The sequence below is a fragment of the Prionailurus viverrinus genome, chromosome B3, assembly GCF_022837055.1.
Source record: "Prionailurus viverrinus isolate Anna chromosome B3, UM_Priviv_1.0, whole genome shotgun sequence".
Lineage (NCBI taxonomy): Eukaryota > Metazoa > Chordata > Mammalia > Carnivora > Felidae > Prionailurus > Prionailurus viverrinus.
In genome coordinates, this window is record NC_062566.1 from 47,505,602 (window position 1) to 47,530,674 (window position 25,073).

A 25,073-nucleotide genomic window follows, 5' to 3' on the forward strand; every position below is an offset into this window, starting at 1 on the left:
ATTTCAGTTACAGGAATGTTCCAATGTGCATGCTCAAGTGTTGGTGTCTGAGAACCAATCTTACTAGACTGTCCTCACCTGAAAATCATATGGTTTTCCAGTGGGAGAGAGAAAAGCTGCCTTTCTATAAGCAGGTCTCAAGATAAAGCAGAAAGCTGATGTGTAGCCTAACTTCCTCTTCTTCTAGGTGATTCCCCCACCAGAGCACATGAGCCACCTGTACCCTTTCCTTTCTAGCCTCACTTGTGCACAGCTGTGGGGCCTCTTCATTCCTCTGTCTTAATGCAGCCATGGGGAGGTCTTTGTTTGCTTACCTGAGTTTATAAAGTTTCTCTCTTCCCTTTATCCCCAATGTCTCCTCCTGCCATTCTCTTCTTCTCAAGGTCAGCGAGGCCCGCCTCTGCAGGACTATAGTGTGTCTGTTTTCCTGATTCAGGGAAGATGTATGTGATCACTGAGATCGTATCCCATCCTCATCACACAGGCTGGAGTGGATGCATGGACTTGGGGTTTTTCCCTTACATTGGAGGGCTGAAATCCAGGGTCTCCATGCCAGGAAGAAGTACAAATTCTATCTAAAATTCAGCCTTTTTTAAAAAAAAGAGAGAAAGTCTTTTGCAAATGGGAAGTAAGAGGAACAGGTGGTACCTGTATATTTTTGCCAGGAAAAGAGCCAGACTGAATTCCTCAAAGAGAAAAGATAGGCCTGTGCATTCAGGCATTGTATCAAGTACAGAAAAGCAAATGACCCTTGTCCCATAGTCAGAGGCTCCTTATGGGGAGAGCTGGCTATCGATCAGCTGTAGTCCTCATTGACTCTTTCTGTTCCAGACTTGAAGCCTCGTGGTGTGGTGGTGAACATGATCCCAGGGCTGCCCGCTCACATCCTGTTCATGTGTGTACGCTACGCAGACTCTCTAAACAACGCCAACATGCTCAAGTCCCTCATGAACAGCACCATTAGTGGCATCAAGCAGGTGGTTAAGGTAGGAACTGCCTTTGACATTGGCCTTTGGTATTTTAGTTACTTTAAGAACACCTTAAGGGTTCATCCCTGGCCCATTCTTCACCTCTAGTCTTCGGTGAATCACGCGAAGTGTGTCATCCTTAAATTAGTCAGAGGCCCACTCTGTGAAAGAAGTCAAGCTGTTTGGAAAAGACAAGTTAGGTTAGGGATCCCCAAGGATAAAGATGTGCCAACAGACCTCAAAACCTTACCTTCAAGACTACAGCCGGGTAGCCAACACCCCCAGCACTTCTACCCCTTCAGGGTATGAGATGTCTGGCCATGAGGATTCATTATTCATCAGGAGTTAGAATAGAAAATTAACATTTGTCTGGTGCTTTGCGTGCTTTCTAGTCACTATATTCACAAGAGCCACCAGGGTGTTCTGGGAAGAGACCCCCATAAATTGATGTTTTCCCTGTCCATAATTTCATAAATTGGGTTTCCTTAGGACAGACGTGCATTGTGTCCCAGGCCATGGGTACACGGTACTTGCCTCCTCTTGCCACTCTGGAATCTTTAAATATTTAGAAACTAGAAGATGCATGGCATGAGGAATAGAAATCCTTCCTCACCAGCATTTTCCCGGTCAGCTTCCCCAGTGGCTCCCTGCCTCTGCCTCTGCTGGTGTCCAGGACTGCCCCTCCCCAGCTCCAGCACACAGCGCATTAAAGCAGCGCTCACTTGGCCCTGCACCCCCGCATCTCTGTGCCTCTCCATGCACCAAGGTGCTTACATTAGCAGGTTAGTTCCTGCAATCTGGCTTCATCTCTGTCACTGCACAAAAAGATCACCAGTAATTCCTCTTGCTAAATCCAGTGGTTTCTCCTTAATTTTTATCCTCCTCTAAGGGACTGAAGCTTTCAGACCACCTCTTTGAAACCGTCCTACTTTGTCCTTCAAATCCCAGGACTGTCCCAGTTTTCCTCTTACCTCTCTGACCACCACACCTCTACCTTCTTTCTTCCTCTTCTTGTTGCCCCACAAGCGGGGCTGTTCTTCCCAAGAGAGTCCTCGCTTCTGAGCTCTGGTCCCTCCACCCCTTTCCTTCAAGTCAGCATTCTCTCCCCTTCTCAGGAGGCTTTCTCAGCTGCCCTCTTTCATCAGCATCTTTCCATCCTCTGAGCTTTTGTGGCATCATCTATGTCCACCCTGCAGGTGCTCAGCCCCCTATTTAATTGTGTCCTGCATACGTTATGTTATATGCAACATTCTTCCCAGTCAGAATGAGAACTCCAGAAAGCAAGACCCCAGTCTTACCTTTATCAGGCACTCCTGCAGTGCCTGTATCAAGCTTCATACTAAGTGACCTATACAGAAATACTTTGCAAACCATAACCTGCTAAATAAACATAAAAGCCTATCATTACAGTATGTAAATTTAATAAAATCTTGGGTGAATAAAAGAAGAATTCATTTTGACCAAAAGCCAACAAGCTAAGTAAACAGGTGAGATACATCTGTTCTTGGCTCAAAGGTACCAGTAGTGACCAAATCCAACTTTGTCTTTCTTTCTTTCTTTTTTTTTTTTAGGAACATTTAGAAGACTTTGAGATGCTATCTTTTTGGCTTTCCAATACGTGTCATTTCCTCAACTGCCTAAAGCAGTACAGTGGTGAAGAGGTAGGGGCACTCGCCTGCTCTGTGTTCCGTGCTGACTGCTGGTCTAGAACTTCCTTATGAGGCAGAGCCCACCACAGGGATTGGGCATGTCCCCACTTCCTGGGACAGCCTCTGCTCCAAATGGCTTCCTACCTTCCTCCTCAGCCAGGAGGCCAGCTTCACATTACTGGTTGGACAGGATTCACAGCCAGAGACTTCTAGAAAAAGGCCTGGACCTTGGGCATGATAATAAGCCTCCATTTTCCTTGAGTTTTAAATCAATGAGGTAGATTAGATGATTTTTAAGTTTGATTCTGGTTGTGAAATTCTGAAGATTTTAGTATTCTAACTCTAAAATACAACCTTTAGATCAACATGACTGTTTCTTCAGAGAGGATCTGCAGGATTCTCATCTTCCTCCATAATCTGTACATCTTTTGCCATTCCAACTCTGCCCCCAAGGGGCTAACATCATAAAGGAATTCTCCACCTTCAAATACTCAAAGAGCAAAATTTCATTGACCTGAAATAACAAAGTGGCTTTTAGGGTTTTACTGCTCTCCCAATGTTTCTACCATTTGTCCCTGCACACACCCGTGCAGTGTAGAAGTTTCCAGTGTCATACCTTCCCCAACACTTGATATTGACAGACATTTTAATTATTTACCAACCTCATAGGTATAAAATGATACCTTGTCAACTTAAATTGCAATTACTTGATCACTAATGAGGTCAAGAATCATTTCATGTGCTCACTGGTCATTTAGGTTTCTTTTCAAATTACCTATGACATCAGTTCTCCATTTTGTTTAGAGGTGATTTTTTTTTTTTTTACTGATTTGTAGATCTTTATCATGGATAAACCATGGCTTGTCTTATATTTTTCTTTATGGAGTCTATCATACATAATTTCTGAATTTTGGTGTATCAATCCTATCCTTTTATGGTGTGTTTTAGTGTCTCGGTCAAGAAATTCTTCCCTGCCCTGAGATTGTGAATTTATTCTCCTACTTTCTTCTGTATTTCTGTAATTCAAATTGGAGCTCACAATTATGCTTTTACCTATCCAGATTTGGTGTGATTATTTATCCCATGATGTTGAGATAGTGACCTCATATCTTTTTCCATGTGGATAGCAAATTGTCCCAATGAAGGAAGAGTAAAATACAAAAGTAATTCTACTAGTATTACAGAACGAAAGGAGAAACAAGTAGAGAAAACTCAACCTCTGACTAAAAGGAATACCAAAAGGAGCAGGGGGAACAGACCAGCCCATCTAAGACAAACAAGCATGTGTGAGACATTAATGGAAGAGGGTATTATGCAACACCATTTACTTTTTTACCTTTTCTTTGCCCCCATCAGCCACATATACAATGTTCTTTGCTCTATCTGTTCTACATTTTTTTTTTCAGTTGCTATATATTCATTTCTGTTTCTATGGTTCTTTTTCACCTATGCCTGTTACCATTATATCCTCTTCTTGTCTTAATGCTTTCTTTTTCCTTTATTTCTTTGAACATATTGAACATACTGTATTAGGCTGGTGGGCTGTTATGACAAAATACCACAGACTAGAAGGCTTTTAAACCACAGAAATTTATTTTCTCACAGTTCTAGAAACCTGAAGTCTGAGACCAGGGTGCCAGCATGGCTGGTACCTGGTGAGTGCTCTCTTTCTGGCTTGTGGATGGCTGTATTCTCGTTATACCCTCACACAGACTTCCCTTGGTGTGTGGGCGCAGAGAGAGAAAGATTGAACTTTCTAGTGTCTTTTATTAAAGGCACACTAATCTCATCAGATGAGGGCCTCACACTTATGACCTCATTTGATCTGAATTACTTTTTTACAGGCCCCATCTCCAAATACAAGCATACTAGAAGTGAAGGCTCCAACATAGGAATCTGGGAACATCACAAATATTTAGTCCATTGCACACATCTTAAAATATTTCAGATTGATCTATGCTCTATAATCATTAAGTCATGAATCTCATGTATTGTATTACTGACCTCTTAAACCTCTTTGTTTCCTTGGGTGCTTTGCAGTTTTGTTTTGTTTTTTTTATGAGCTTCCATGGAGGTTATTTTCCACTGTGTTCTGTTGGTGCTGGAGGCACATATTTGTAGGGTGAGTACAGTGACAGTTATAGAAAATAAGGGCTACCACACACGTGTAGAGCTCATTTGATACAAATAAGACATTAAGTTCTGAAGTATAGGAGCTGATTATAATGCCATTAGAGAGTATTTTAATTTCGTACATGCCTATAGCATTCTAATATTTATATGTATTTATATGCTCAAATTACTTTCAGGAATTCATGAAGCTTAATAGTCCACATCAGAATAAGAACTGCTTGAACAATTTTGACCTTTCAGAATACAGACAGATTCTTAGCGATGTGGCAATACGAATATATCATCGGTTCATTGTTGTAATGGAAAATAACATTCAACCAATAATAGGTAAGAAAAGAATTGATGACCAAAAAATATTTATGGTAACATTGAAACCTTAAAAAAACAAATCCTGTAGGGCGTGCCTAGATGTCTCACTTGGTTAAGCATCCCACTCTTGATCTTGGCTCAGGTCATGATCTCATGGTTGGTGAGATCTAGTGATTTCAAAGAACATAATTTTAAAACCAGAAAAATGTAACCGTGTAAATGTCTCATTTTTAATTCTTTTCTATTGCTTAAAATGATTGCTTCTCTAAAAAGTACATGGTTTGTAATTTCCTGCCTGGAAGGGTGATTCACCCCAAAGGGAAAGACCAGGGAGACCTGCTACTCCATGTGTAGCTACTCCTAGGTCATTACCACTTTTGAAATCTTAAAGTCGCACTCAGATTCTTGTATACTTTCTTCAACTTTCTGAAATTTAAATACTTCAGGCTTGAAATGGTACAGACCATGAGTTGTGTCGACCCGCTCCCTTTCCTGTGAAGCTGAAAGAAGAGGGAGTCCAAGCCTGCAAGAGGAGCTGCCGCCCTGTTGTACACAGCCATGTGCTCCGCCCACCTCCTACACCCCGTGCTCCCCACTCCTTGATTCTCTTGCTTTCCCCATCACAGCTGCATCCACGGCTAACTCTTGCAGAAAATGTCCCGGGTCCTGGAACAGACCCAAGAGAGCAGTGGGAAATGTTCTCTGGTTGCCCCACCACATGTGCAAGAAATGCCTGTGTTTTCCTCTGCAGTGCCGGGCATGCTGGAGTATGAGAGCCTGCAAGGCATCTCCGGCCTGAAGCCCACGGGCTTCCGGAAGCGGTCATCTAGCATAGATGACACGGACGCCTACACCATGACCTCTGTCCTGCAGCAGCTGAGCTACTTCTACAGCACCATGTGCCAGAATGGCCTGGACCCTGAGCTGGTGAGGCAGGCTGTGAAGCAGGTCTTCTTTTTGATCGGGGCGGTCACCCTGAACAGCCTCTTCCTGCGCAAGGACATGTGCTCCTGCAGAAAAGGGATGCAGATCAGGTAAAACCCATGATTCATCAGTTACACCAAGAAGCAGCTGGAAAAGATGCTTTTAATGTCTAGGGCCACACATTGCTGCCCCCTTCCCATGAGCTGCACTACCTGGTGGGGCGGGGGGGGGGGGTTGTGCAAGAGGACTCTTGGAACTTTGGGGATGTCTGCGGTCAGGTGGTGGCCCCTCCACCCACCACTCTGCACCAGGCTAGCTTGACACTCAGGCCCAGGGCCTTGAGTGGTTAAAGACTAGCAACTAGTCGGGGCACCTGAGTGGCTCAGTTGGTTGAGCGTCTGACTTCAGCTCAGGTCATGATCTCACGGTTTGTGGGTTCGAGTCCCACATCGGGCTCTGTGCTGACAGCTCAGAGCCTGGAGTCTGCTTTGGATTCTGTGTCTGCCTCTCTCTATGCCCCTTCCTGCACTCTGTGTCTCTCTCTCTCTCAAAAATAAACAAACATTAAAAATATTAAAAAAAAAAAAAAAAGACTAGCAACTAGTAATTGTAGATTTTAAATCCTGGCCCTGGGTGCTTATCATACACTCAGCCAGTGTTTACTCACCATCACCTCTGTGAATAGCACTGCCTGGTGGAGGACACAGGAAACAAAGGAAAGAGCAGTTTGATCCCTGCCCTCTAGAAACTCAAAATAGCCAGATAACAATTCAAGGCAAGTCTGATTAAGTCACAAATGAGTGCTGCAGAGAAGAGAGATTACTGAGGACAGAAAAGTTAAGCCTGAGAGCTGTGCATTGAGTGATTTAAAAAGGGAGAAGAACATTCCAGGCAGGAGAAATGAGGCAGGCAAAGGCATAGTGCTGGAACTGAGGAGGACCGGTCCCCAGGCTTTGGTAGGTATCGCTGTCTAGATTAGCAGAGGTTTGTTTTGGGAGCAGCCAGACCAGCAGGCTGAGGACATGGTAATCACTTTTGAGGTGTGTCCACCTTTACTTATCTCTTAGTTGAGGAAACACAAACCCTGAGCTACTGTTTGAATTAATGCTGTCACATGATTAGAAAACACATAAAATAGTGTAGATATTTAGGATTTTTTATAATGTGTACAGGGATTTGATACCTGTGTGTGACATGAAAGCCTGAGGTCGTGTTGATAGTATCTTAAGCCAAGAAGTAAACGAGACATCCATTAAACCTTTTCAGCATTAATGAAACTTGGAATTGGACATCCCCTCAAACCAAGCTGGCAAATTCCCATGATACCAGGTTGAGATTTTCAGATAAGAATGAGTATTCCTGGGATACCTGGGTGGCTCAGTTGGTTGAACATCTGACTCCTGATTTCAGTTGAGGTCATAATCTCATGATTGTAAGATTGAGCCCCATGTCAGGCTCAACACTGATGGCACAGAACCTACCTGGGATTCTCTCTCCCTCTCTCTCTGCCCCTCCTTCCCCCTCTCCCTCAAAGTAAATAAATAAACATTAAAAAAAAGAAGAAGGAATATTCCCAAAGACTAGCCTTTGTGGATCTTTTCCTTTTCATTGAGAAAGGAAAGGGTTCTGTTTATTTCACAAGCTCCAAGAAGAAGCCCTGTAGGTCTCTGAGGTAGGACTCAACCCTATTTAAAGTATGAATACTTTATGAACACATAAACCTGAATGTTTCATTAGAGTCTTGACTAAGCAGTTGTCATTCCTTCTGTGGGTTCTCCATGAGTGAAGATGGTCATAAGCAAGACACGTGACTCTAGGTCCAGTAACAACTGTTCAGAGGAGAGGCAACTTCTGTCCCCATGGGTACCCAGTGCTTTTTCCTTTCACCAATCAAAAGTGGACATCCAGGAAGTAATTCCTTTAGAGTAGGTTGCTCTGAATACCACATGCATTTGACAGGGATTCATTCATTCAGGTATTTATTAAGCCACTGCCATAGCAAGGCCCATAAGGATGTGAGGTGGCTTTGCAATGAAAACACAAGCAACAAAATAATAATACATGAATTCAGGTAAAAAATCAAGACCCAAAGGAAAAAAGGTAGTAAACTGTGGACAAAGTAGCTAGAACACTGTTTATAGCCAATGGGGGCTTTCTGGCTGGCAGGACAAAAAGCAAATGTTGTCATCAGCTCTTTGGTCTTGTTGAGCATGGTGAGGCTGATGTGCTCAGGGAAGATTTAAAGATTTTCCTATTACCTATTTTTTTGTTCCTAGTCATGAAATATAAAAATACTATTTCATGTGGAACTTTATCTCATAATCTCCACAATAGCATTTTTACAGCAAATTTCATCGTGGCTGCTTTGCCCAGTGATCTTTGATAAAAGCCAACATACAGCATGTGGAGACAGTTCTGTTAGGAACCAGAATAACGTGGCCCAAGCACATACATTTCTTGCTGTACTGAGGGAATTTGCAAAGAACATGAAAAGCATTGATTGGGGCCTGAAAGGACAGGCAGAATTTCAGCAGACCAAGACTTAGAAGAATGAACACAGGCCTCAGTAAAGGATAACTGATGGTAGGTATTAATAGCTCCCTTTGAATGGAGTGCCGGATTGGTTACAGAGATAAGTAGAATGCCATTTTCCAGGGTGAGCAGTGCATGCTTTAGTCCCTCAGCAGTGGCAGCCACCATAAGTTGTTTTTTTTTGTGTTTTTTTTTTCCAGAAGGCTTTAAACTATGAATTCATGGGGCGCCTGGGTGGCTCAGTCAGTTAAGCGTCCGGCTTTGGCTCAGATCATGATCTCATGGCTCATGGATTCGAGCCCCATGTCGGGCTTTGTGCTGACAGCTCGGAGCCTGGAACCTGCTTCAGATTCTGTGCCTCCCTCTCTCTCTGCGCCCCCCTCCCCCCGCTCATGCTCTGTCTCTCTCTCCTTCAAACATAAATAAAAACAATAAAAACTTTTTTTTAGATAAACTATGAATTCAATTCCATTAATAGTTATTGGAATATTCAGATTATATATTTCATCTTTGGTGAGTTTTTTAAAGGAATTGGTCCACTCAAAGTTGTTGAGTTTATGTGCATAGACTACTGACAATATTTTCTTATTATTTTAGTTTCTGTAGAATTTGTAGTGGTATCTGCCCCTTTTGATTCCTATATTGGTGATCTGTGTCTTATCTTTTTCTCGTGATCCGTCTTGCTAGAGGTTTATCAATTTTACTGATCTTTTCAAGTAACCAGTTTTTACTTCTATTGATTTTTCTCTATTTTAAAAAATTTAATTGATTTCTATTACTGTCTTTATTATTTCATTCTTACTTTGGATTTATTTTGCTCTTTTTTTTCTAGTTTCTTAGGGGAGAAGCACTGGTTATTGACTTTGAGACCTCTTTTTTCTAACATAAGCATTTAATGCTATGAATTTCTCTCCAAGTGCCAACTTTATCCCACAAATTTGGAAATGTTGTATTTCCACCTTTGTTGAGTTGAAAAGTAGTTTCTGATTTCCCTGGAGTCTTACTGTTTGCCCTGTGGATTATTTAGAAGTATGTTGCTTCTTTTTCAACTGTTCAGAGACTTTCTTGCTACTTGTCTATTACTAATATTTAGTTTGATTCCATATGATCAAAGAACATATTCTGTCAGGCACACTCTTGGAAACAGAAAGGAGAATGGTGGCTGCCAGAGGCTGAGGAGAGCGGGAAAAGGGGAGGTGTTGTTCAGTGGATAAAGAGTTTCAGGTCTGAAAGATGAAAGAGTTCTAGGGATCTGTTGTTGCACACCGTTAACACTACTATACTCTACACTTAAAAATGGTTAAGATGCCGGGCGCATGGGTGGCTCAGTTGGTTAGGCATCTGACTTCAGCTCAGGTCATGATCTCACAGTCCCTGAGTTTGAGCCCTGCTTTCAGCACAGGCTCTGTGCTGACAGCCCGAAGCCTGGAGCCTGCTTCAGATTCTATGTCTCCCTCTCTCTGACCCTCTCCATTCATGCTCTGTATCTGTCTCAAAAATAAATAAACATTAACAAAATTTTTTTGGTTTTTAAAAATGGCTAAGATGGTGGGGTGCCTGGGTGGCTCAGTTGGTTAAGCATCTGCCTCTTGGTTTCAGCTCAGATCATGATCTCATGGTTCATGAGTTCGAGTCCCACATTGGGCTCTGTGCTGACACCGTGGCGCTTGCCTGGGATTCTGTCTCCTTCTCTCTCACTGCCTCTCCTCTGCTTGTTATCGCTCTCTCTCTCTCTCTCAAAAATAAATAAACATTAAAAAAATTTTAAAGTTAAGGTGGTAAATTATATGTCTTTTATCATAATAAAAAAATAATCTCAAGATGCACATAGGTTGAAATATATCATAGATTAAGACACCAGAGTCACTAACCATCCCACTTTGAGAATTGCCCAGGTTTATATGTTAAATAAAAACTTTTAAATATTTTTACATTAAAAAAACTTTGTATGATTTCAATTCCTTTTAAATTTGTGAAGATTTGCTTTTATGCCTAGAAAATGATCTGTTTTTGTGAATGTTCCACATACAGTTGAAAAGAATGTATATTCTACTGTGTTTGGGTGGGACGTCCTACAAATGTCAATTTGACCCAGTTTGTTGATGGTGTTTTTCAGTTCTATATCCTTGCCGATTTTCTGTGTATTATTTCTGTTGATTACTGAGAGGAGTGTTGAAGTCCATCTGTAATTATGAATCTGTATGTTCCTTCAGTTTGTCAGTTTTTGCTTCATGTATTTAATGTCTTCTTAGTGAGTTGACCATCCTAACATTATGTAGGGTCCTTCTTTAGCCCTCTAATGGTAATCTTCTCTGCTCTGAAATCTACTGTGTCTGAAAGCCTACTTTTTCTTTTGATTAGTGTTCTCATAGTGTATCTTTTTTCATCCTTTTACTTTTAACCTACCTGTGTCATATTTGAAATGACTTACTTTACTTCTTTTTTCATTTGAGAGAGAGAGAGTGTGTGTGTGTGCGCGCGCGCACGCGTGAAAGTGGGGAATGGGGCAGAGGGAGGGAGAGAAAGAGAGAGAGACAGAGAGAGAGAGAGAGAGAGAGAGAGAGAGAGAGAGAGAGAGAGAATCCTAAGCAGGCTCCACATTCAGCACAGAGCCCGACCCAGGGCCTGATCCCATGACCCTGAGATCATGACCTGAGCTGAAATCAAGAGTCAGACGCTCAACCAACTGAGCCACCCAGGTGCCCCTAAAGTGACTTTCTTATAGGCAGTGTACATTTGGATCTTGTTTGGTTTAGTTTTGGATTTTTTAAAGCAAGTCTGACAATCTGTGCTTCTTAATTGGAGTGTTTAGGCCATTTCAATTTAATGTAATTATTAATATGTTTAGATTTAAGTCTACCATTTTATTCTATTTGTTCCTTTGGTTTTTATTTCTCTGACTTCCTTTCTCTGCCTTCTCTTGGGTTCTTTGAATATTTTTGATACTCCTTTTATTTTTTTTTAATATTTTTAACATTTTTTCATTTATGAGAGGCAGAGAGCACAAGCAGGGTAGGGGCAGAGGGAGAGGGAGACACAGAATTGAAGCAGGCTCCAGGCTCCGAGCTGTTAGCACAGAGCCCAATGCGGGGCTTGAACTCACAAGCTGTGAGATCATGACCTGAGCCGAAGTTGGACGCTTAATTGACTGAGCCACCCAGGCGCCCCTTAATACCCGTTTTAAATTTATCTACTGTGTTTTTTAGTGGTTGCTTTTTGTGTTTTTATGTTTTTTGTGTTTTTTAGTTTGTTCTAGGGATTACAGTATGTATACTTAACTTCTTCAGTCTATTGAGAATCATTATCTTGGGGCGCCTGGATGGCGCAGTCGGTTAAGCGTCCGACTTCAGCCAGGTCACGATCTCGCGGTCCGTGAGTTCGAGCCCCGCGTCGGGCTCTGGGCTGATGGCTCAGAGCCTGGAGCCTGTTTCCGATTCTGTGTCTCCCTCTCTCTCTGCCCCTCCCCCGTTCATGCTCTGTCTCTCTCTGTCCCAAAAATAAATAAACGTTGAGAATCATTATCTTAACCATGTCAAGTGGAATGTAGAAGCTAACCATCACATAGTCCCCTTTCCCCTTTCCACTTTATGTTATAGTTGTTTTATGTATTATATATACATAATCAAAAACTGTTCTGGATAATGTTATAATTTTTATTTTAAACCATCTAAAATATTTTAAGGAACTCAATAGAAGAATTGCCTATTATATTTACTCACATATTTACCATTTCTGTTACTCCTTCATTCCTAATGTTTCAAGTCTTTTTTTTTCCCCCAAATGTCATGTTAATATCATTTCCTTTCTGTCTGAAGAAATTCTGTCAGTAGGTCCTTGTACAGCAGGTTCACTGGCAATACTTAGTTTTCTTTCACGTGAAAATGCCTTCATTTCACCTTCTTTCCTAAAGTATGTGTCTTAGGACTTAGACTTAGGATGTGTCTAGGTGTGGATTTCTTGGGGTTCCCAAGAATCTCTTTGAGATTCCCTGAGCTTTTTGAATCTGTAGGCTTGTATATCTCACTAAATCTGAGACATTTTAAGCCATTTCTTCAAATATTTTGTCTGCATCTTAATTTCTCCTTTCCTCTGGAACTTCAATAACACAAATGTTAAACCTTTCATTATTATCCCATGAGTCCATAAGGTTCTGTTTATTTTTTCAGTTTTTTTCCCTTTATATTCTTTAGATTAAATAATCTCTATTGACCCCTTCAAGTTCACAGATTCTTTCCTCTGCCATGTCTATTTTGCTATTGAGCCTATTAAGAGAATTATTTTTGTTACTGGATTTTTCACTTCTAAAATTTTCATTTGGTTTTTCTTTATATCATTCTATTTCTTTTCTGAGACTTTCTATCTTTCCAGTTATTTCAAGATAGTTCATCTTCACTTTTTGGAGCATTTTTGCGATAGCTTCTTTAAAGTCTTTGTGAGATAATTCCAAGTGTGCATCATCTCAGAGTTGACACCTGCTGATTGTCTTATTTGATGCAAATTGAGGTTTTCCTGGTTCTTCATATGTCAAGTAATTTTGAATTGTATTCTGGACACTTTTAATATTACACTATGAGATTTTGAATCTTTCATTGTTATGGAGAATGTTGGTATTTTTATCAGATAATCACACCATTTGAGTTCACTTGCAAGTTCTGACCATCCTTGGTGGCTCGTGTTTCCCACGTCAGTTTTCAAAGCCTTTGTAATGCTGTTTGGTTCTGTCTCATGTGTGACACACAGTGGTCAGTCTGAAACTTGCATGGTGCTCTGTCTCATAGTTTAGTCTTCAAACTATGTGTGCTGTTGAGGATCAGATCCATGCATAAGCCCAGAGGAATGTACCAAGGAGTTCATAAACAATTTCAAGGGATTGCTTTCCCAAGTTCCTCCTTCTCCAAATCACCCCTGATACTTTCCAGATTGCTGGAAATCCCTCTTTGGTCCTCCAGACAGAAACCTGGGGCTTTACTCACCTCACTGTGTGGTGTACTTCCTGCAAATGTCTTCATCTGAGGCTCAGTGGTGGCAGAATAGAACAATGGGGGTTCACCCCTTTCTCATGAACCACAGTTGGTCCATTTGGAGAAGATTTTTCTCCCTGAGAATTTTAGCTTCTTCCTGGACTCCATTGCCACCATTGCTACCACAATGAAATTGGGGCTTAAACCTGAAAGAAGAAGGTAAAAGGAGAGGATTTCCACCCTCTCAGGAGCTTTAACACACCTCTTTTCAGCCCCTCAAGCCAGACCTAGAGGGCTCCTTCTGGAGCTCTTTGTTGTCATCAGTACCCACTGCTGAGCTTCAGGCTTCTTTGAGGTCAAGCTAATGAATAGCAGATGGAATAAACTGGTAAACTGATTATCCATTTGGCAATACCTCAAATACTGGTCTTCTTCCCCAATCCATCTGGTACTATTTACCTTTCAGAGTCATCAAATAGCTGCTTCAAGACATTCCATCAAGCTTTTATAGCTGCATTCATTGGGAGGGGCAAAATGGAGTGTGCTCTTACCAAGAACCAGAACTCCACCACTGATTCCCTCCCCCGCTCCCACTTTTTTTTTTAATTGAGGTATAATTAACATAGAGTGTTGTATTAGTTTCAGGTATACAATATAATGATTCAACAACTCTATACATTACTCAGTACTCATCAGGATAAGTCTACTATTAATTCCTTTTATCTGTTTCGCCCATCCTCCCACCCACCTCCCCTCTGATAACCACCAGTTTGTTCTCTGTATTTAAGAATCTGAGGTTATTTTTCTTTGCTTCTTTTTTCCTTTGTTTTGTTTCTTAAACTCCACATGTGAGTGAAATCATATGGTATTTGTATTTCTTTGACTTATTTCACTTAGCATTATAAGCTCTAGGTTCATCCATGTTGTTGCAAATGGCAAGATCTCATTATTTTTTATGGCCGAGTAATATTTGATTGTACATATATACCACACCTTCTTTATTCATTCATCTATGGACCAGATATACACCTGGGCTGCTTCCATATCTTGACTATTTTAAATAATGCTATAATAAACATAGGGGTGCATATATCTTTTTGAATTAGTGTTTTTATTTTCTTTGGGTAAATACCCAGTAGTGGAATTACTGTATCATATTCCACCACTGATTTTTTAAAAATTTTTAATGTTTATTTATTTTTGAGAGAAAGAGAGAGGGAGAAGAGGAGTGGCAGGGAGAAAGGGAGACACAGAATCCGAAGCAGGTTGCAGGCTCTGAGCTGTCAGCACAGAGCCCAACACAGGGCTTGAACTCTCGAACAGTGAGATCATGACCTGAGCCAAAGTCGGACACTTAACCCCCTGAACCACCCAGGTGCCCTTCCACCACTGATTTTTAAGTGAGAGAATTAACATGCTCAACATCCAGATTAAGGAAGTACTGTAGCAGGACCAAATAGAATGGATTAGAAGGGACAAGATGAGAGGCCCAATAGGAATGTATTGTAATAAGGACTCAAACTAGTGGGGCAACATTGACAGTGCAAAAAAGGGGGAAACCAGTGTAAGAGATGGTATCTCATACTCATTACATCCCTATGGAATACTTCAATTCAGCATTGTTGTCCCAGTGTTATAATCAAAGACCCACATAGGGAGTTGCTAATTTAAAAGGTCAGAGCTAGAAATGACCTTAGAGATCACCTAGTTCAAAACTCAATTTTTTAAAGTTTGTTTATTTAAGTAATCTCTCCACCAAATGTGGGGCATGAACCCATGGTCTTGAGATCAAGAGTCACATATTCCTCCAACTGAGCCAGCCAGGTGTCCCCTGTCGATTTTTTAAAACAGCTTCACTGACAGATAATTTACACGCTGTGAAGTTTATCTGTTCTGTAAACCATACCCATATAGTTCAATGGTTTTTGGTATATTTACAGAGTTGTGCAAACATCACCATAATGTGATTTTAAAATATTTCCATCACTTTATAAAGAAACCTTATACCTATTAGCAGCCACTCTTATCCCCTACCACATCCCACCTCCCCAGGCCCCCCTCCCTCAGCCTAGGCAGCCACAAATATATTTTCTTTCCCTATAGGTTTGCCTGTCCTGGCCACTTTTGTAAATGGAATCATAAAATGTGATATATTTTCTTTTAGATATTTTTAAGGGTATTTATTTATTTTGAGAGATACAGAGACAGTGCAAGTGAGGGATGAGCAGAGAGAGAGAGAGAGAGAATATCAAGCAGGCTTTTCACTGTCAACACAGAGCCTGACATGGGGCTCGAACTCACAGACTGTGAAATCATGACCTTAGCTGAAACCAAGAGTCAGATGCTTAACCAAGTGAGCCACCCATGTGCCCCAAATGTGATGTCTATTGTAACTGGCTTCTTGCACTTAGCGTAAAGTTTTCACCACTCATCCATGTGACCACATGTAACACTACCTCATTCCTTTTTATTGCTGAATACTATTCCATTGTATGGACATACCACAATTTGTGTATCCATCAGTTGGTGGACGTTTGGGTTGTTTTCATTTTTTGGCTATTATAAATAATGCTGCAGTGAACATTTGTGCACAGTGTTTTATATGGACGTGCTTTCAGTTCTCTTGAGTATTAGAAGTAGAGTTGCTGGGTCATATGGCAGTTCTATGTTTAACATTTTGAGGAACTGCCAAACTATTTTTCTTAGCAGCTATGGTATTTTACATTCCTACCAACAGTGTATGAGGGTTCTCAACATTCTCATTTACCCAGAGAGGTTGAGTAACTTTCCAAGTTCACACAGTAGATTGGTGGGACTAAAACCCATGCCTCTTAATTCATAAACTTATGAAACAAGAATAAAAACCCCAGTGGACTGAATTAAAGCCTTCTACCAATTGAAAATTTTCTGCCAACTTAGGAAAAGAAATGAGTTTTTTATACCAATGTAAGTCTTCAAATATCACTATGGTTTTTTCCTTTAGTAGATTTTCAAATCCATTATTAAGGGTATTTTAATAGATTACTTTATAAATTATTACAGTTGCTGCTTTTTGCTCAGATTTTCCCCAAAGTTTATAACTGGTATGGCCCCTCACCCCAGACCATCAAGATCCTTAGAACCATGGGTCATGAGAGCTGATCATCTGGTCCAACTCCCTCATGTTACAAATGAAGAAACTGCTGGACTGTGGTCCTAAGGCTGTCAGTGAACTTGGGGACCCTCTCAGTACACACTGGGGGATTCAGCACCCTACTCTGAAGTGTTCTCAATGGATCACCCACTCTTGTCTGTTTCTCTGGCTTTTACTCCAGGTGCAACATCAGCTACTTAGAAGAATGGCTTAAAGATAAGAATTTGCAGAACAGCTTGGCTAAGGAAACTTTGGAGCCTCTCTCTCAGGCAGCCTGGTTGCTTCAGGTCAAGAAGACCACAGACAGCGATGCCAAGGAGATCTATGAACGCTGTACCTCACTGTCTGCTGTGCAGGTGACCACATTTACAGAGTGTGTCCCTGATCTTCACTACCAAATCATGTCACTGATGTCCCCCTTTCTGGCTTAGCCAGCGATAGGGTATATCTGAGGCTCTGTGTGCTCTTTGAGGAGATGTATCTTCCATGGACCACCATCTTATCTAAAAAACATTTATTTAATACTAACTTAGAACTTTAAAACACAGAAGTGCATTCCCTGCCCACAAAACACAGATGTGTATGTATGGAGAATGGGGGCAGTAAGGAAGGAGGCTGGAGCACATGGTTCCTAGAGCCAAATTACAATGTTAAAGAACTATGTGTGGTTCCCAACGGTGCCCAAACCATTGAATCATTATTTCATGGACAGACTTGTCCTTTTTCATGGTCTAACACCATCTTATGTGCTGTTCGCAGATCATAAAGATCCTTAATTCATACACACCTATAGATGACTTCGAGAAAAGAGTGACTCCATCCTTCGTTCGCAAAGTACAGGTATGATCCTTAAGCATGTGCCTTTTATTTTTTATTTCCTTATTTTTTATATTAACTATAATTGATTGTCAAATTGGTTTCCCTACAACACCCAGTGCTCGCCCCAACAGGTGCCCTCCTTAATGCCCATCACCCACTTTCTCCACCCCCCATCAACCCTCAGTTTGTTCTCCGTATTTAAGAAGTCTCTTATGGTTTGCCTCCTTCCCTCTCTGTAACTTTTTTTCCCCCTTCTCCTCCCCGCTGGTCTTCTATTGAGTTTCTCAGGATCCACATAAGAGTGAAAATATATGGTATCTGTCTTTCTCTGCCTGACTTATTTCATTTAGCACAATACTCTCCAGTTCCATCCACGTTGCTACAAATGGCCAGATTTCATTCTTTCTCATTGCCGTGTGGTATCCCATTGTATATATAGACCACATCTTCTTCTTTTTTTTTTTTTTGGTTCATATTTTTATTTTTTTATTTTTTTTAATATGAAATTTATTGTCAAATTGATTTCCATACAACACCCAGTGCTCATCCCAACAGGTGCCCTCCTCAATACCCATCACCCACCCTTCCATCCCTCCCACCCCACATCAACCCTCAGTTTATTCTCAGTTTTTAAGAGTCTCTTATGGTTTGGCTCTCTCCCTAACTTTCTCTTTCCTTCCCCTCCCCCATGGTCTTCTGTTAAGTTTCTCAAGATCCACATAAGAGTGAAAACATATGGTATCTGTCTTTCTCTGTATGACTTATTTCACTTAGCATAACACTCTCCAGTTCCATCCACATTGCTGCAAAAGGCCGTATTTCATTCTTTCTCATTGCCATGTAGTATTCCATTGTGTATATAAACTGCAATTTATTTTTTTTTTGGTTTATTTTTTTCTTTTTTTTAATATATAAAATTTATTGTCAAATTGGTTTCCATACAACACCCAGTGCTCATCCCAAGAGATGCCCTCTTCAATACCCGTCACCACCCTCCCCTCCCTCCCACCCCCCATCAGCCCTCAGTTTGTTCTCAGTTTTTAACAGTCTCTTATGCTTTGGCTCTCTCCCACTCTAACCTCTCTTTTCACAATTTCTTTATACATTCATTAGTTGATGGACATTTAGGCCCTTCCCATAATTTGGCTATTGTTGAAAGTGCTGCTATGAACATTGGGGTACAAGTGCCCCTATGCATCAGCACTCCTGTATCCCTTGGGTAAATTCCTAGCAGTGCTATTGCTGGGTCATAGGGTAGATCTATTTTTAGAGGAACCTCCTAATTTTTTGAGGAACCTCCACACTGTCTTCCAGAGTGGCTGCAACTAGTTTGCATTCCCACCAACAGTGTAAGAGGGTTCCCGTTTCTCCAAGGGATGTGCCTTTTAATTTTCAGTATAAGAAATTGATATTGAGGAGTGCCTGGGTGGCTCAGTCGGTTGGGCATCTGACTCTTGATTTCGGCTCTGGTCATACCTGGGTCATGGCATGGAGCCCCGCTTTGGGCTCTGCGCTGAGTGGGGTCTGCTTAAGATTATCCCTCTCTCTCTCCCTACGCCCCCTCTCCCCTACTTGCACTCTTTCTTTCTCTAAAATAAAAAAAAAGAAATTGATATTGAATTACGGTTATAGAAATCTAAGATTAAAGCACATTTACCAAACATGCAAATGAAAGGCACTTAGCAAAAGCAGCAGGAATTTTCTCTGTCAAATACCCCCACTTTCAGAACCCATTTTAGCCTCAGTGGGAAGGGAATGAAAACACCAAAATCACCACTCAGCTGCTATGTTCCTTCAGGATGTCTTGTTTATTATCAGTCTTCTTATCAGTCTGTGCAAGAGAGCAGAGCCTGAATGGAAACAGAGTCTTGTATACCCATTTTTTTCTTATTTAAATCCCTAAAGTTTCTTCCCCAATCAACTAGCACATCAGTTCTCAAAGTTTAGTTCAAGGATCCTGGGCATTCTAGAGACCCTTTCAGTGAGTCTGCAAAGTTTTCTTTTTTCTAAATATGTATGTGTGAGGCACACTTTTCCTTATAGACTTCAACCAAAATAACATGTCACTATGGATTTAAGGTAGAAGTGGATACAAGTTTCCACCTGTCATATTATGTCAGGCATTAAAAAGATTTACAAAAATATAAAACAATACTGCCTCCTACTAAATTTTTTTGTTTTCAAAAATAGTTATTTTTCAATACATGTTTACATGCATTGGGTTTGTTCTTTTTATTTTAATGATTTAATATTTTGAAGTATTTTAATTACTAATATGGTAAATATCAATAGCTATACCTACATACCCAAAGCTCTTTAGGGTCCTCAATAATCTTTAAAGGGTATAAGGGGTCTTGGGGCACCTGGGTGGCACAGTTAAGTGTTCGACTCTTGATCTCAGTTCATTTCTTGATCTCAGGGTCATGAGTTCAAGCCCCATATTGGGCTCCATGCTGGCCATGTAGGCTACTTAAAATAATAATAATAATAATAATAAAAGTACACTTTATTTTTTTTTTTAATTTATAATGTTTATTTAATTTTGAGATAGAGAGCAGGGCAGGGAGGGGCAGAAAGAGAGGGAGATACAGAATCCGAAGCAGGCTCCAGGCTCTGAGCTGTCAGCACAGAGCCCGATGCAGGGCTCAAACCCATGAACTGCGAGATCATGACCTGAGCCAAAGTCGGCCACTTAACCAACTGAGCCACCCAGATGCCCCAAAAGTAAACTTAAAAATAAAAAGAATTTAAAGGGGTCTTTAGACAAAAAGTTCACAAACTACTGAACTAAAAAGAAGGATAATTGCTATAAGACTTTATCTGTGAGATCTACTCATGTTTGGGTTTAGAATTATGCCACAAGAGTGGATAAGAATAGAAAACAGATCCATTTACAGTCATTCCATCCTGTGGGAAATTAACTTCTGAGGTGAAACAGAGCACTTAAGTAAATATTCATGAGAGCGACTGGAAATCCTGCATAGACCATGTCACCATGGTATTGTGTTGTTAAAATAGTCTTTTGTGTATTCTCTCACATGATTTTGAAAGGAGCTTTTCAGTGAAGCTGGAGTTGTGTTTTCCTTACTCTAGACTTCTAAACAGTCATAAAGCAGAATGCACTGGTTTCCTTATTCATTTTTCTTCTGGTTCTTATTTCAGGCTCTCCTAAATAGCCGGGAGGATTCATCACAGCTGATGTTGGATACAAAATATCTCTTTCAAGTTACCTTTCCTTTTACCCCCTCTCCACATGCTCTGGAAATGATCCAGATCCCCAGCAGTTTTAAGCTAGGTTTTCTCAATAGATTATAGCAGGAGAAAGGAGAGGAAATGTGTGTTTCCCTCAGAAGCCAAATGAAGGTCAAATATGAGGGATGTGGTTGTTAATTGGAACCGGAAATGCTTTGGAATGTGATGTAAAGAAGCAAAGAAGAATTCTCCAAGATGGGCCACATCTTCTCTTGTTCCCCGTGATGCTGCTGCCACTGTCATTTTGTAAGAGTTAACACACACCAGCTGCGGTTGGAAAGGCCATGTCTACCTTCTGAATCACAGCCAGCTTTTACTGGAATTCCTTCAAGGCCCATGTTTTCTTCCAGGTGCCTCTTGTCTAGATCTGTTTTCCATGTTTTCTTCCAGGTGCCTCTTGTCTAGATCTGTTTTGTGACAGGGCTCCCCTCAAAGGAGTATGATCTGGGGACACAGTGCCCCCTAAGTTTACTAATGTTCATGTGAAGCCCAGGTACATTTATGAAGCTGCGAGTGGGTTCCAGGGCTGAGTCTTCCAGGAAATAATCCCATTTGGCCACAATGCCCTGTCGAAATTCCTCTCACCCCATGACTCCTGCCCAGGGTGGGAGGGGTGGGGTTCACTGACTTTCACTAAAAATGCTCCTGCGTGAAAAAATATTTATCATTTAAGAGCCCTCTGGTTTTTAGGCAAATATTCAGTCTGAAATGAATCACGTGAAGTGTTTTATGTATATATCTACCTAAAACGAATATATTATTAAAATTAATTGCCAGGGCATTTACCACCTCTTCTGAAAGAACATTTCTTTATGTTTTATCTGCCAACATATTGGCCATATGTTTTTCATTGTTCAATATCGTTCGTGCAACAGCTTCTCTAAAAACTAAGTTTAAAAGGCAACCTAATTGGTTTTCTCTCTCTTTTCAGCATTCAAATGTTTTTAAATTTTCCCATAAAAAAAAAAACTGAAGAATTATGTCAGTTCTTCCTGTTGAGAAACCAGTATTTCCCAAGTTTCATGAAAACCAACCATCCCTTGTCCCCCCAGACGTTCTCATTCCTTCCTTCAGAGCACATGATGTTGCACTGCTAGCCTGTGGCGTCTGGCCCATTCCAAGAATCCAACCAGCCCTCCTGTCTCTGACAGACTCACAGGCACGAGCTGTGGTTCTGTCCCACAGGTCTATGTCTTAGGAGTGATAATACATGATTATGAAGCAACATCACCCTATTAATATGTAACAATGCCTTTGCATATTATAAATGATTTAGTTCTTTTAGATACATTGTATATGAAGAAATGAAAAAGTAGAACTTTTAAATATTTTAATCAATAAAATAAATTACCAAATGAGTTGGGTCAGGTCTTTTTTAATTGCTGGGAGACTACATTTTTCTTACGTGCACGAGGCTTATGCTTTTCTTTAAGGGTTGTATACTTAAAAATGCTGGGATCTTTATAGATACATAATTTCTCATAAAACGTGTATAAACATTTGGGATACCCGGGTGGCTCAGTCAGTTAAGTGTCCAACTCTTGGTTTAGGCTCAGGTCATGATCTCACAGTTTGTGGGTTGGAGCCCCATGTAGGACTTGGTGACAAGGTGGAGCCTGCTTGGGTTTCTCTCTCTCTCTGTCTCTCTCTCAAAATAATACTTTTTTTTTAAAGTATGTAAATGTTTTAGTCTCTCTCTCTCTTTCTGTCAAAATAACTTTTTAAAAAAGTATATAAATGTTCTTAGAAGGGAAGTAAATATGCCATAAGTCCTGCCTCAGGCTGTGCCTCCATGGGCTCCCAGACAGTGAGAGAAGGAGGGGCCACTTGGCAGAGACGTGAGTGGGTTTCTGATGTGCACTTGTGACCTTCTCCATGCCCCTTCTCTCCGCATCTTCCCTGGGCCACAGGAGCCCATCACCCTTCCTTTTCGGTTCCCACAAGTCAGGGTTCTTGCCTGCTTTACGGCACTCACCCTGGGCTATAGAAGCCAATAACATTGCCCATCTCCTTTGCCACCCTGTGAGCTCCTGGAGAGCTTGTCCACATCTTACTTGTTCCACTGCTCATCTTGATGCTGGTGAGATGGGACAGGGCTGCAGGAGCAAGGTCCTATTAGAGGCAGCAGGATTGGAGGGGAGAGGCTGGTCAGCCTTGAGCAGGAGTAGATCTTGTTTGGGAACAAGACAAGCGGACCTTCAGAGGCTGAAAACTTTATGCATGGAGACGGGAGAGGGGCACTCATCCCACATCCTGCTCAGTCCCACAAAGCTGAAGGTGGGAAGGATAGCCAAAATGAAGACGTGCTGGTGGGCTGAGGACTGAGAAGGCAGGAGGCGCTGGTAACAGTCACAGGGGAATGTTAGGGTTGCTCAGTGGAGCGGGAAATGGATTCGTGAGGGGCAAAGCTGCCACATCTGCCTCCTGTGGAGGGCAGAGAACTGAGCCCGAGACACAGGTCAGTGGAGGTTCTGAGGGCGTCTGGTGCGGATGAGCAGAAGGATGCCATCGGCAGTGCGTGCCCGTGGGAAGGGACAAAGCTGCTGAGTCTCAACACCCAGATAAGGAGATTAGAGGTGAGGCTTCTGCTTCGGCACCTTCCCCTTGGAGCTGCAGGTCTGACTGACTCCTCAGCTGGTCGCTCCAAGTGTTGATTCTCTGGAAGGTATGTATGTACTCACATATATGCAGGCTCTCCCACATGCTCCGAAAGTGTTCCTATGTGCACACACCAAGGTGTTAGGTGGGATTTCTGGGAGGTAGGAGCACAGGTAAGGGGAGGTTGGGGGGTTAATCTGCCTGTTCTAATTGTTCTACAACCTGCATGTGTTTCTTTTGAAATACTAGGAAGGTGTTTTGTTTTAAAAATGTATTTCGTGCTGGCATCCAGGGGGAAAAAGTTAGGCATCTGTAAAGTCATATAATCTGTTTTAAAAATGGATCCAAGTAACACTTTGCATGTGAACATAAGCCTCAGAATGCAGCTTATGGAATAGGAAGGTTTTAATACAAATGTTATATAGTCACATCTGTGAGCTATATCCACACTGTCATGTGCATCAGAGCGTTCTTCTTCTTTATTGCATACCACAGTTTATCCGGTCTGTCGATGAACATTTGGGTTTTTCCATGGGGCTATTCTGGATAAAGCTGCTATGACACCCTTATTCATTTTTTTGAGGGTATAAGTATTTGTTTCTGATGAGTGTATATCCAGGAGTAGAATTGCCAGCTCACAGATTATGTATAGCTTTAGTAGGTCCTGCCAACCAGTTTTCCAAAGAGGTTGTACCAGTTTATACTCCCACCAACAAGGAAAAGGGTCCAGTTCTCCACACCCTTGGCCACGCTTTGAATTGTCAGTCTTTTAAATTTTAGGTATTCCAGTGGGTAAGTACTGGTATAGCAGTGTGGTTTTCGTTTGCATTTCTTTGATGACTAATGATATTGAGCGCCTCTTATATGTTTATGGACCATATGAATGTCTGCCTTTGTGAAGGGTCCGTTCAAAGTCTTGTATTAAAAATAATAATCTTGGGGCCCCCTGGGTGGCTCAGTCTGTTGAGTGTCCAACTTTGGTTCAGGTCATGATCTTGTGGTCAGTGAGTTTGAGCCCCGCGTCGGGCTCTGTGCTGACAGTTCAGAGCCTGGAGCCTGCTTCGGATTCTGTCTCCCTCTCTCTCTGCCCTTCCCCCACTCAGGTTCTGTTCCCTCTGTCTCTCAAAAATGAATAAACGCTAAAAAAAATTTTAATAATTTTTAATGAGATAATGCACACAAAAATGAAAAGCATCCATTTCAGTGGTTCTCAGTATATATGCAAGGATGTGCATTATCTAATTCCAGAGCATTTCCATCACCCCAGACAAGAAACCCCTTACACATTAAGCAGTCACTCCCAATTCTCCCCTCCTCCCACTTACTGGTAACCTTTAATCTACCTTCCCCGTCTGTATGGATTTGCCTATCCTGGACATTTCATATAATTGGAGTCACAGTAAGTGGCCTTTTGTGGCTGGCTTATTTCAGTTAGCATGTTTTCAAGGTTCATCCATGTTGCAGCCTGTAACAGAATTTCAATCTTTTTTTTTTTAATTTTTTAATGTTTATTTTTGAGAGAGACAGAGACAGAGACAGAGCCTGAGCAGAGTCAAGAGCAGAGAGAGAGGGAGACACAGAATCCGAAGCAGGTTCCAGGCTCTGAGCTGTCAGCACAGAGCCCGATGTGGGGCCCAAACTCACAAACTGTAAGATCATGACCTGAGCCGAAGTCGGTCACACAACCAACTGAGCCACCCACGCGCCCCTGATTTCATTCTTTTTTATTGCCAAATAACATTCTACTATATGGGTATACCATATATTGTTTGTTTGTTGATCAACAAATAAACCC

General features: G+C 41.4%; 1 protein-coding gene across 3 annotated transcripts in view; it reads left to right on the forward strand.

Moving 5' to 3' along the window:
- MYO5C (myosin VC) overlaps nt 1-22,038 on the forward strand; it is a 104,295-nt gene extending 82,257 nt beyond the window's left edge. For all 3 annotated transcript variants that reach the window (XM_047862143.1, XM_047862145.1, XM_047862144.1), the window contains exons 35-41: nt 832-986; nt 2,540-2,629; nt 4,927-5,077; nt 5,811-6,093; nt 16,791-16,965; nt 17,369-17,449; nt 20,591-22,038. In XM_047862143.1, coding sequence (XP_047718099.1) covers nt 832-986; nt 2,540-2,629; nt 4,927-5,077; nt 5,811-6,093; nt 16,791-16,965; nt 17,369-17,449; nt 20,591-20,743 — 1,088 coding nt within the window. In that variant the 3' untranslated portion in view covers nt 20,744-22,038. The remainder of the gene's footprint in view (nt 1-831; nt 987-2,539; nt 2,630-4,926; nt 5,078-5,810; nt 6,094-16,790; nt 16,966-17,368; nt 17,450-20,590) is intronic.
- The last annotated feature ends 3,035 nt before the right edge of the window (nt 22,039-25,073 follow it).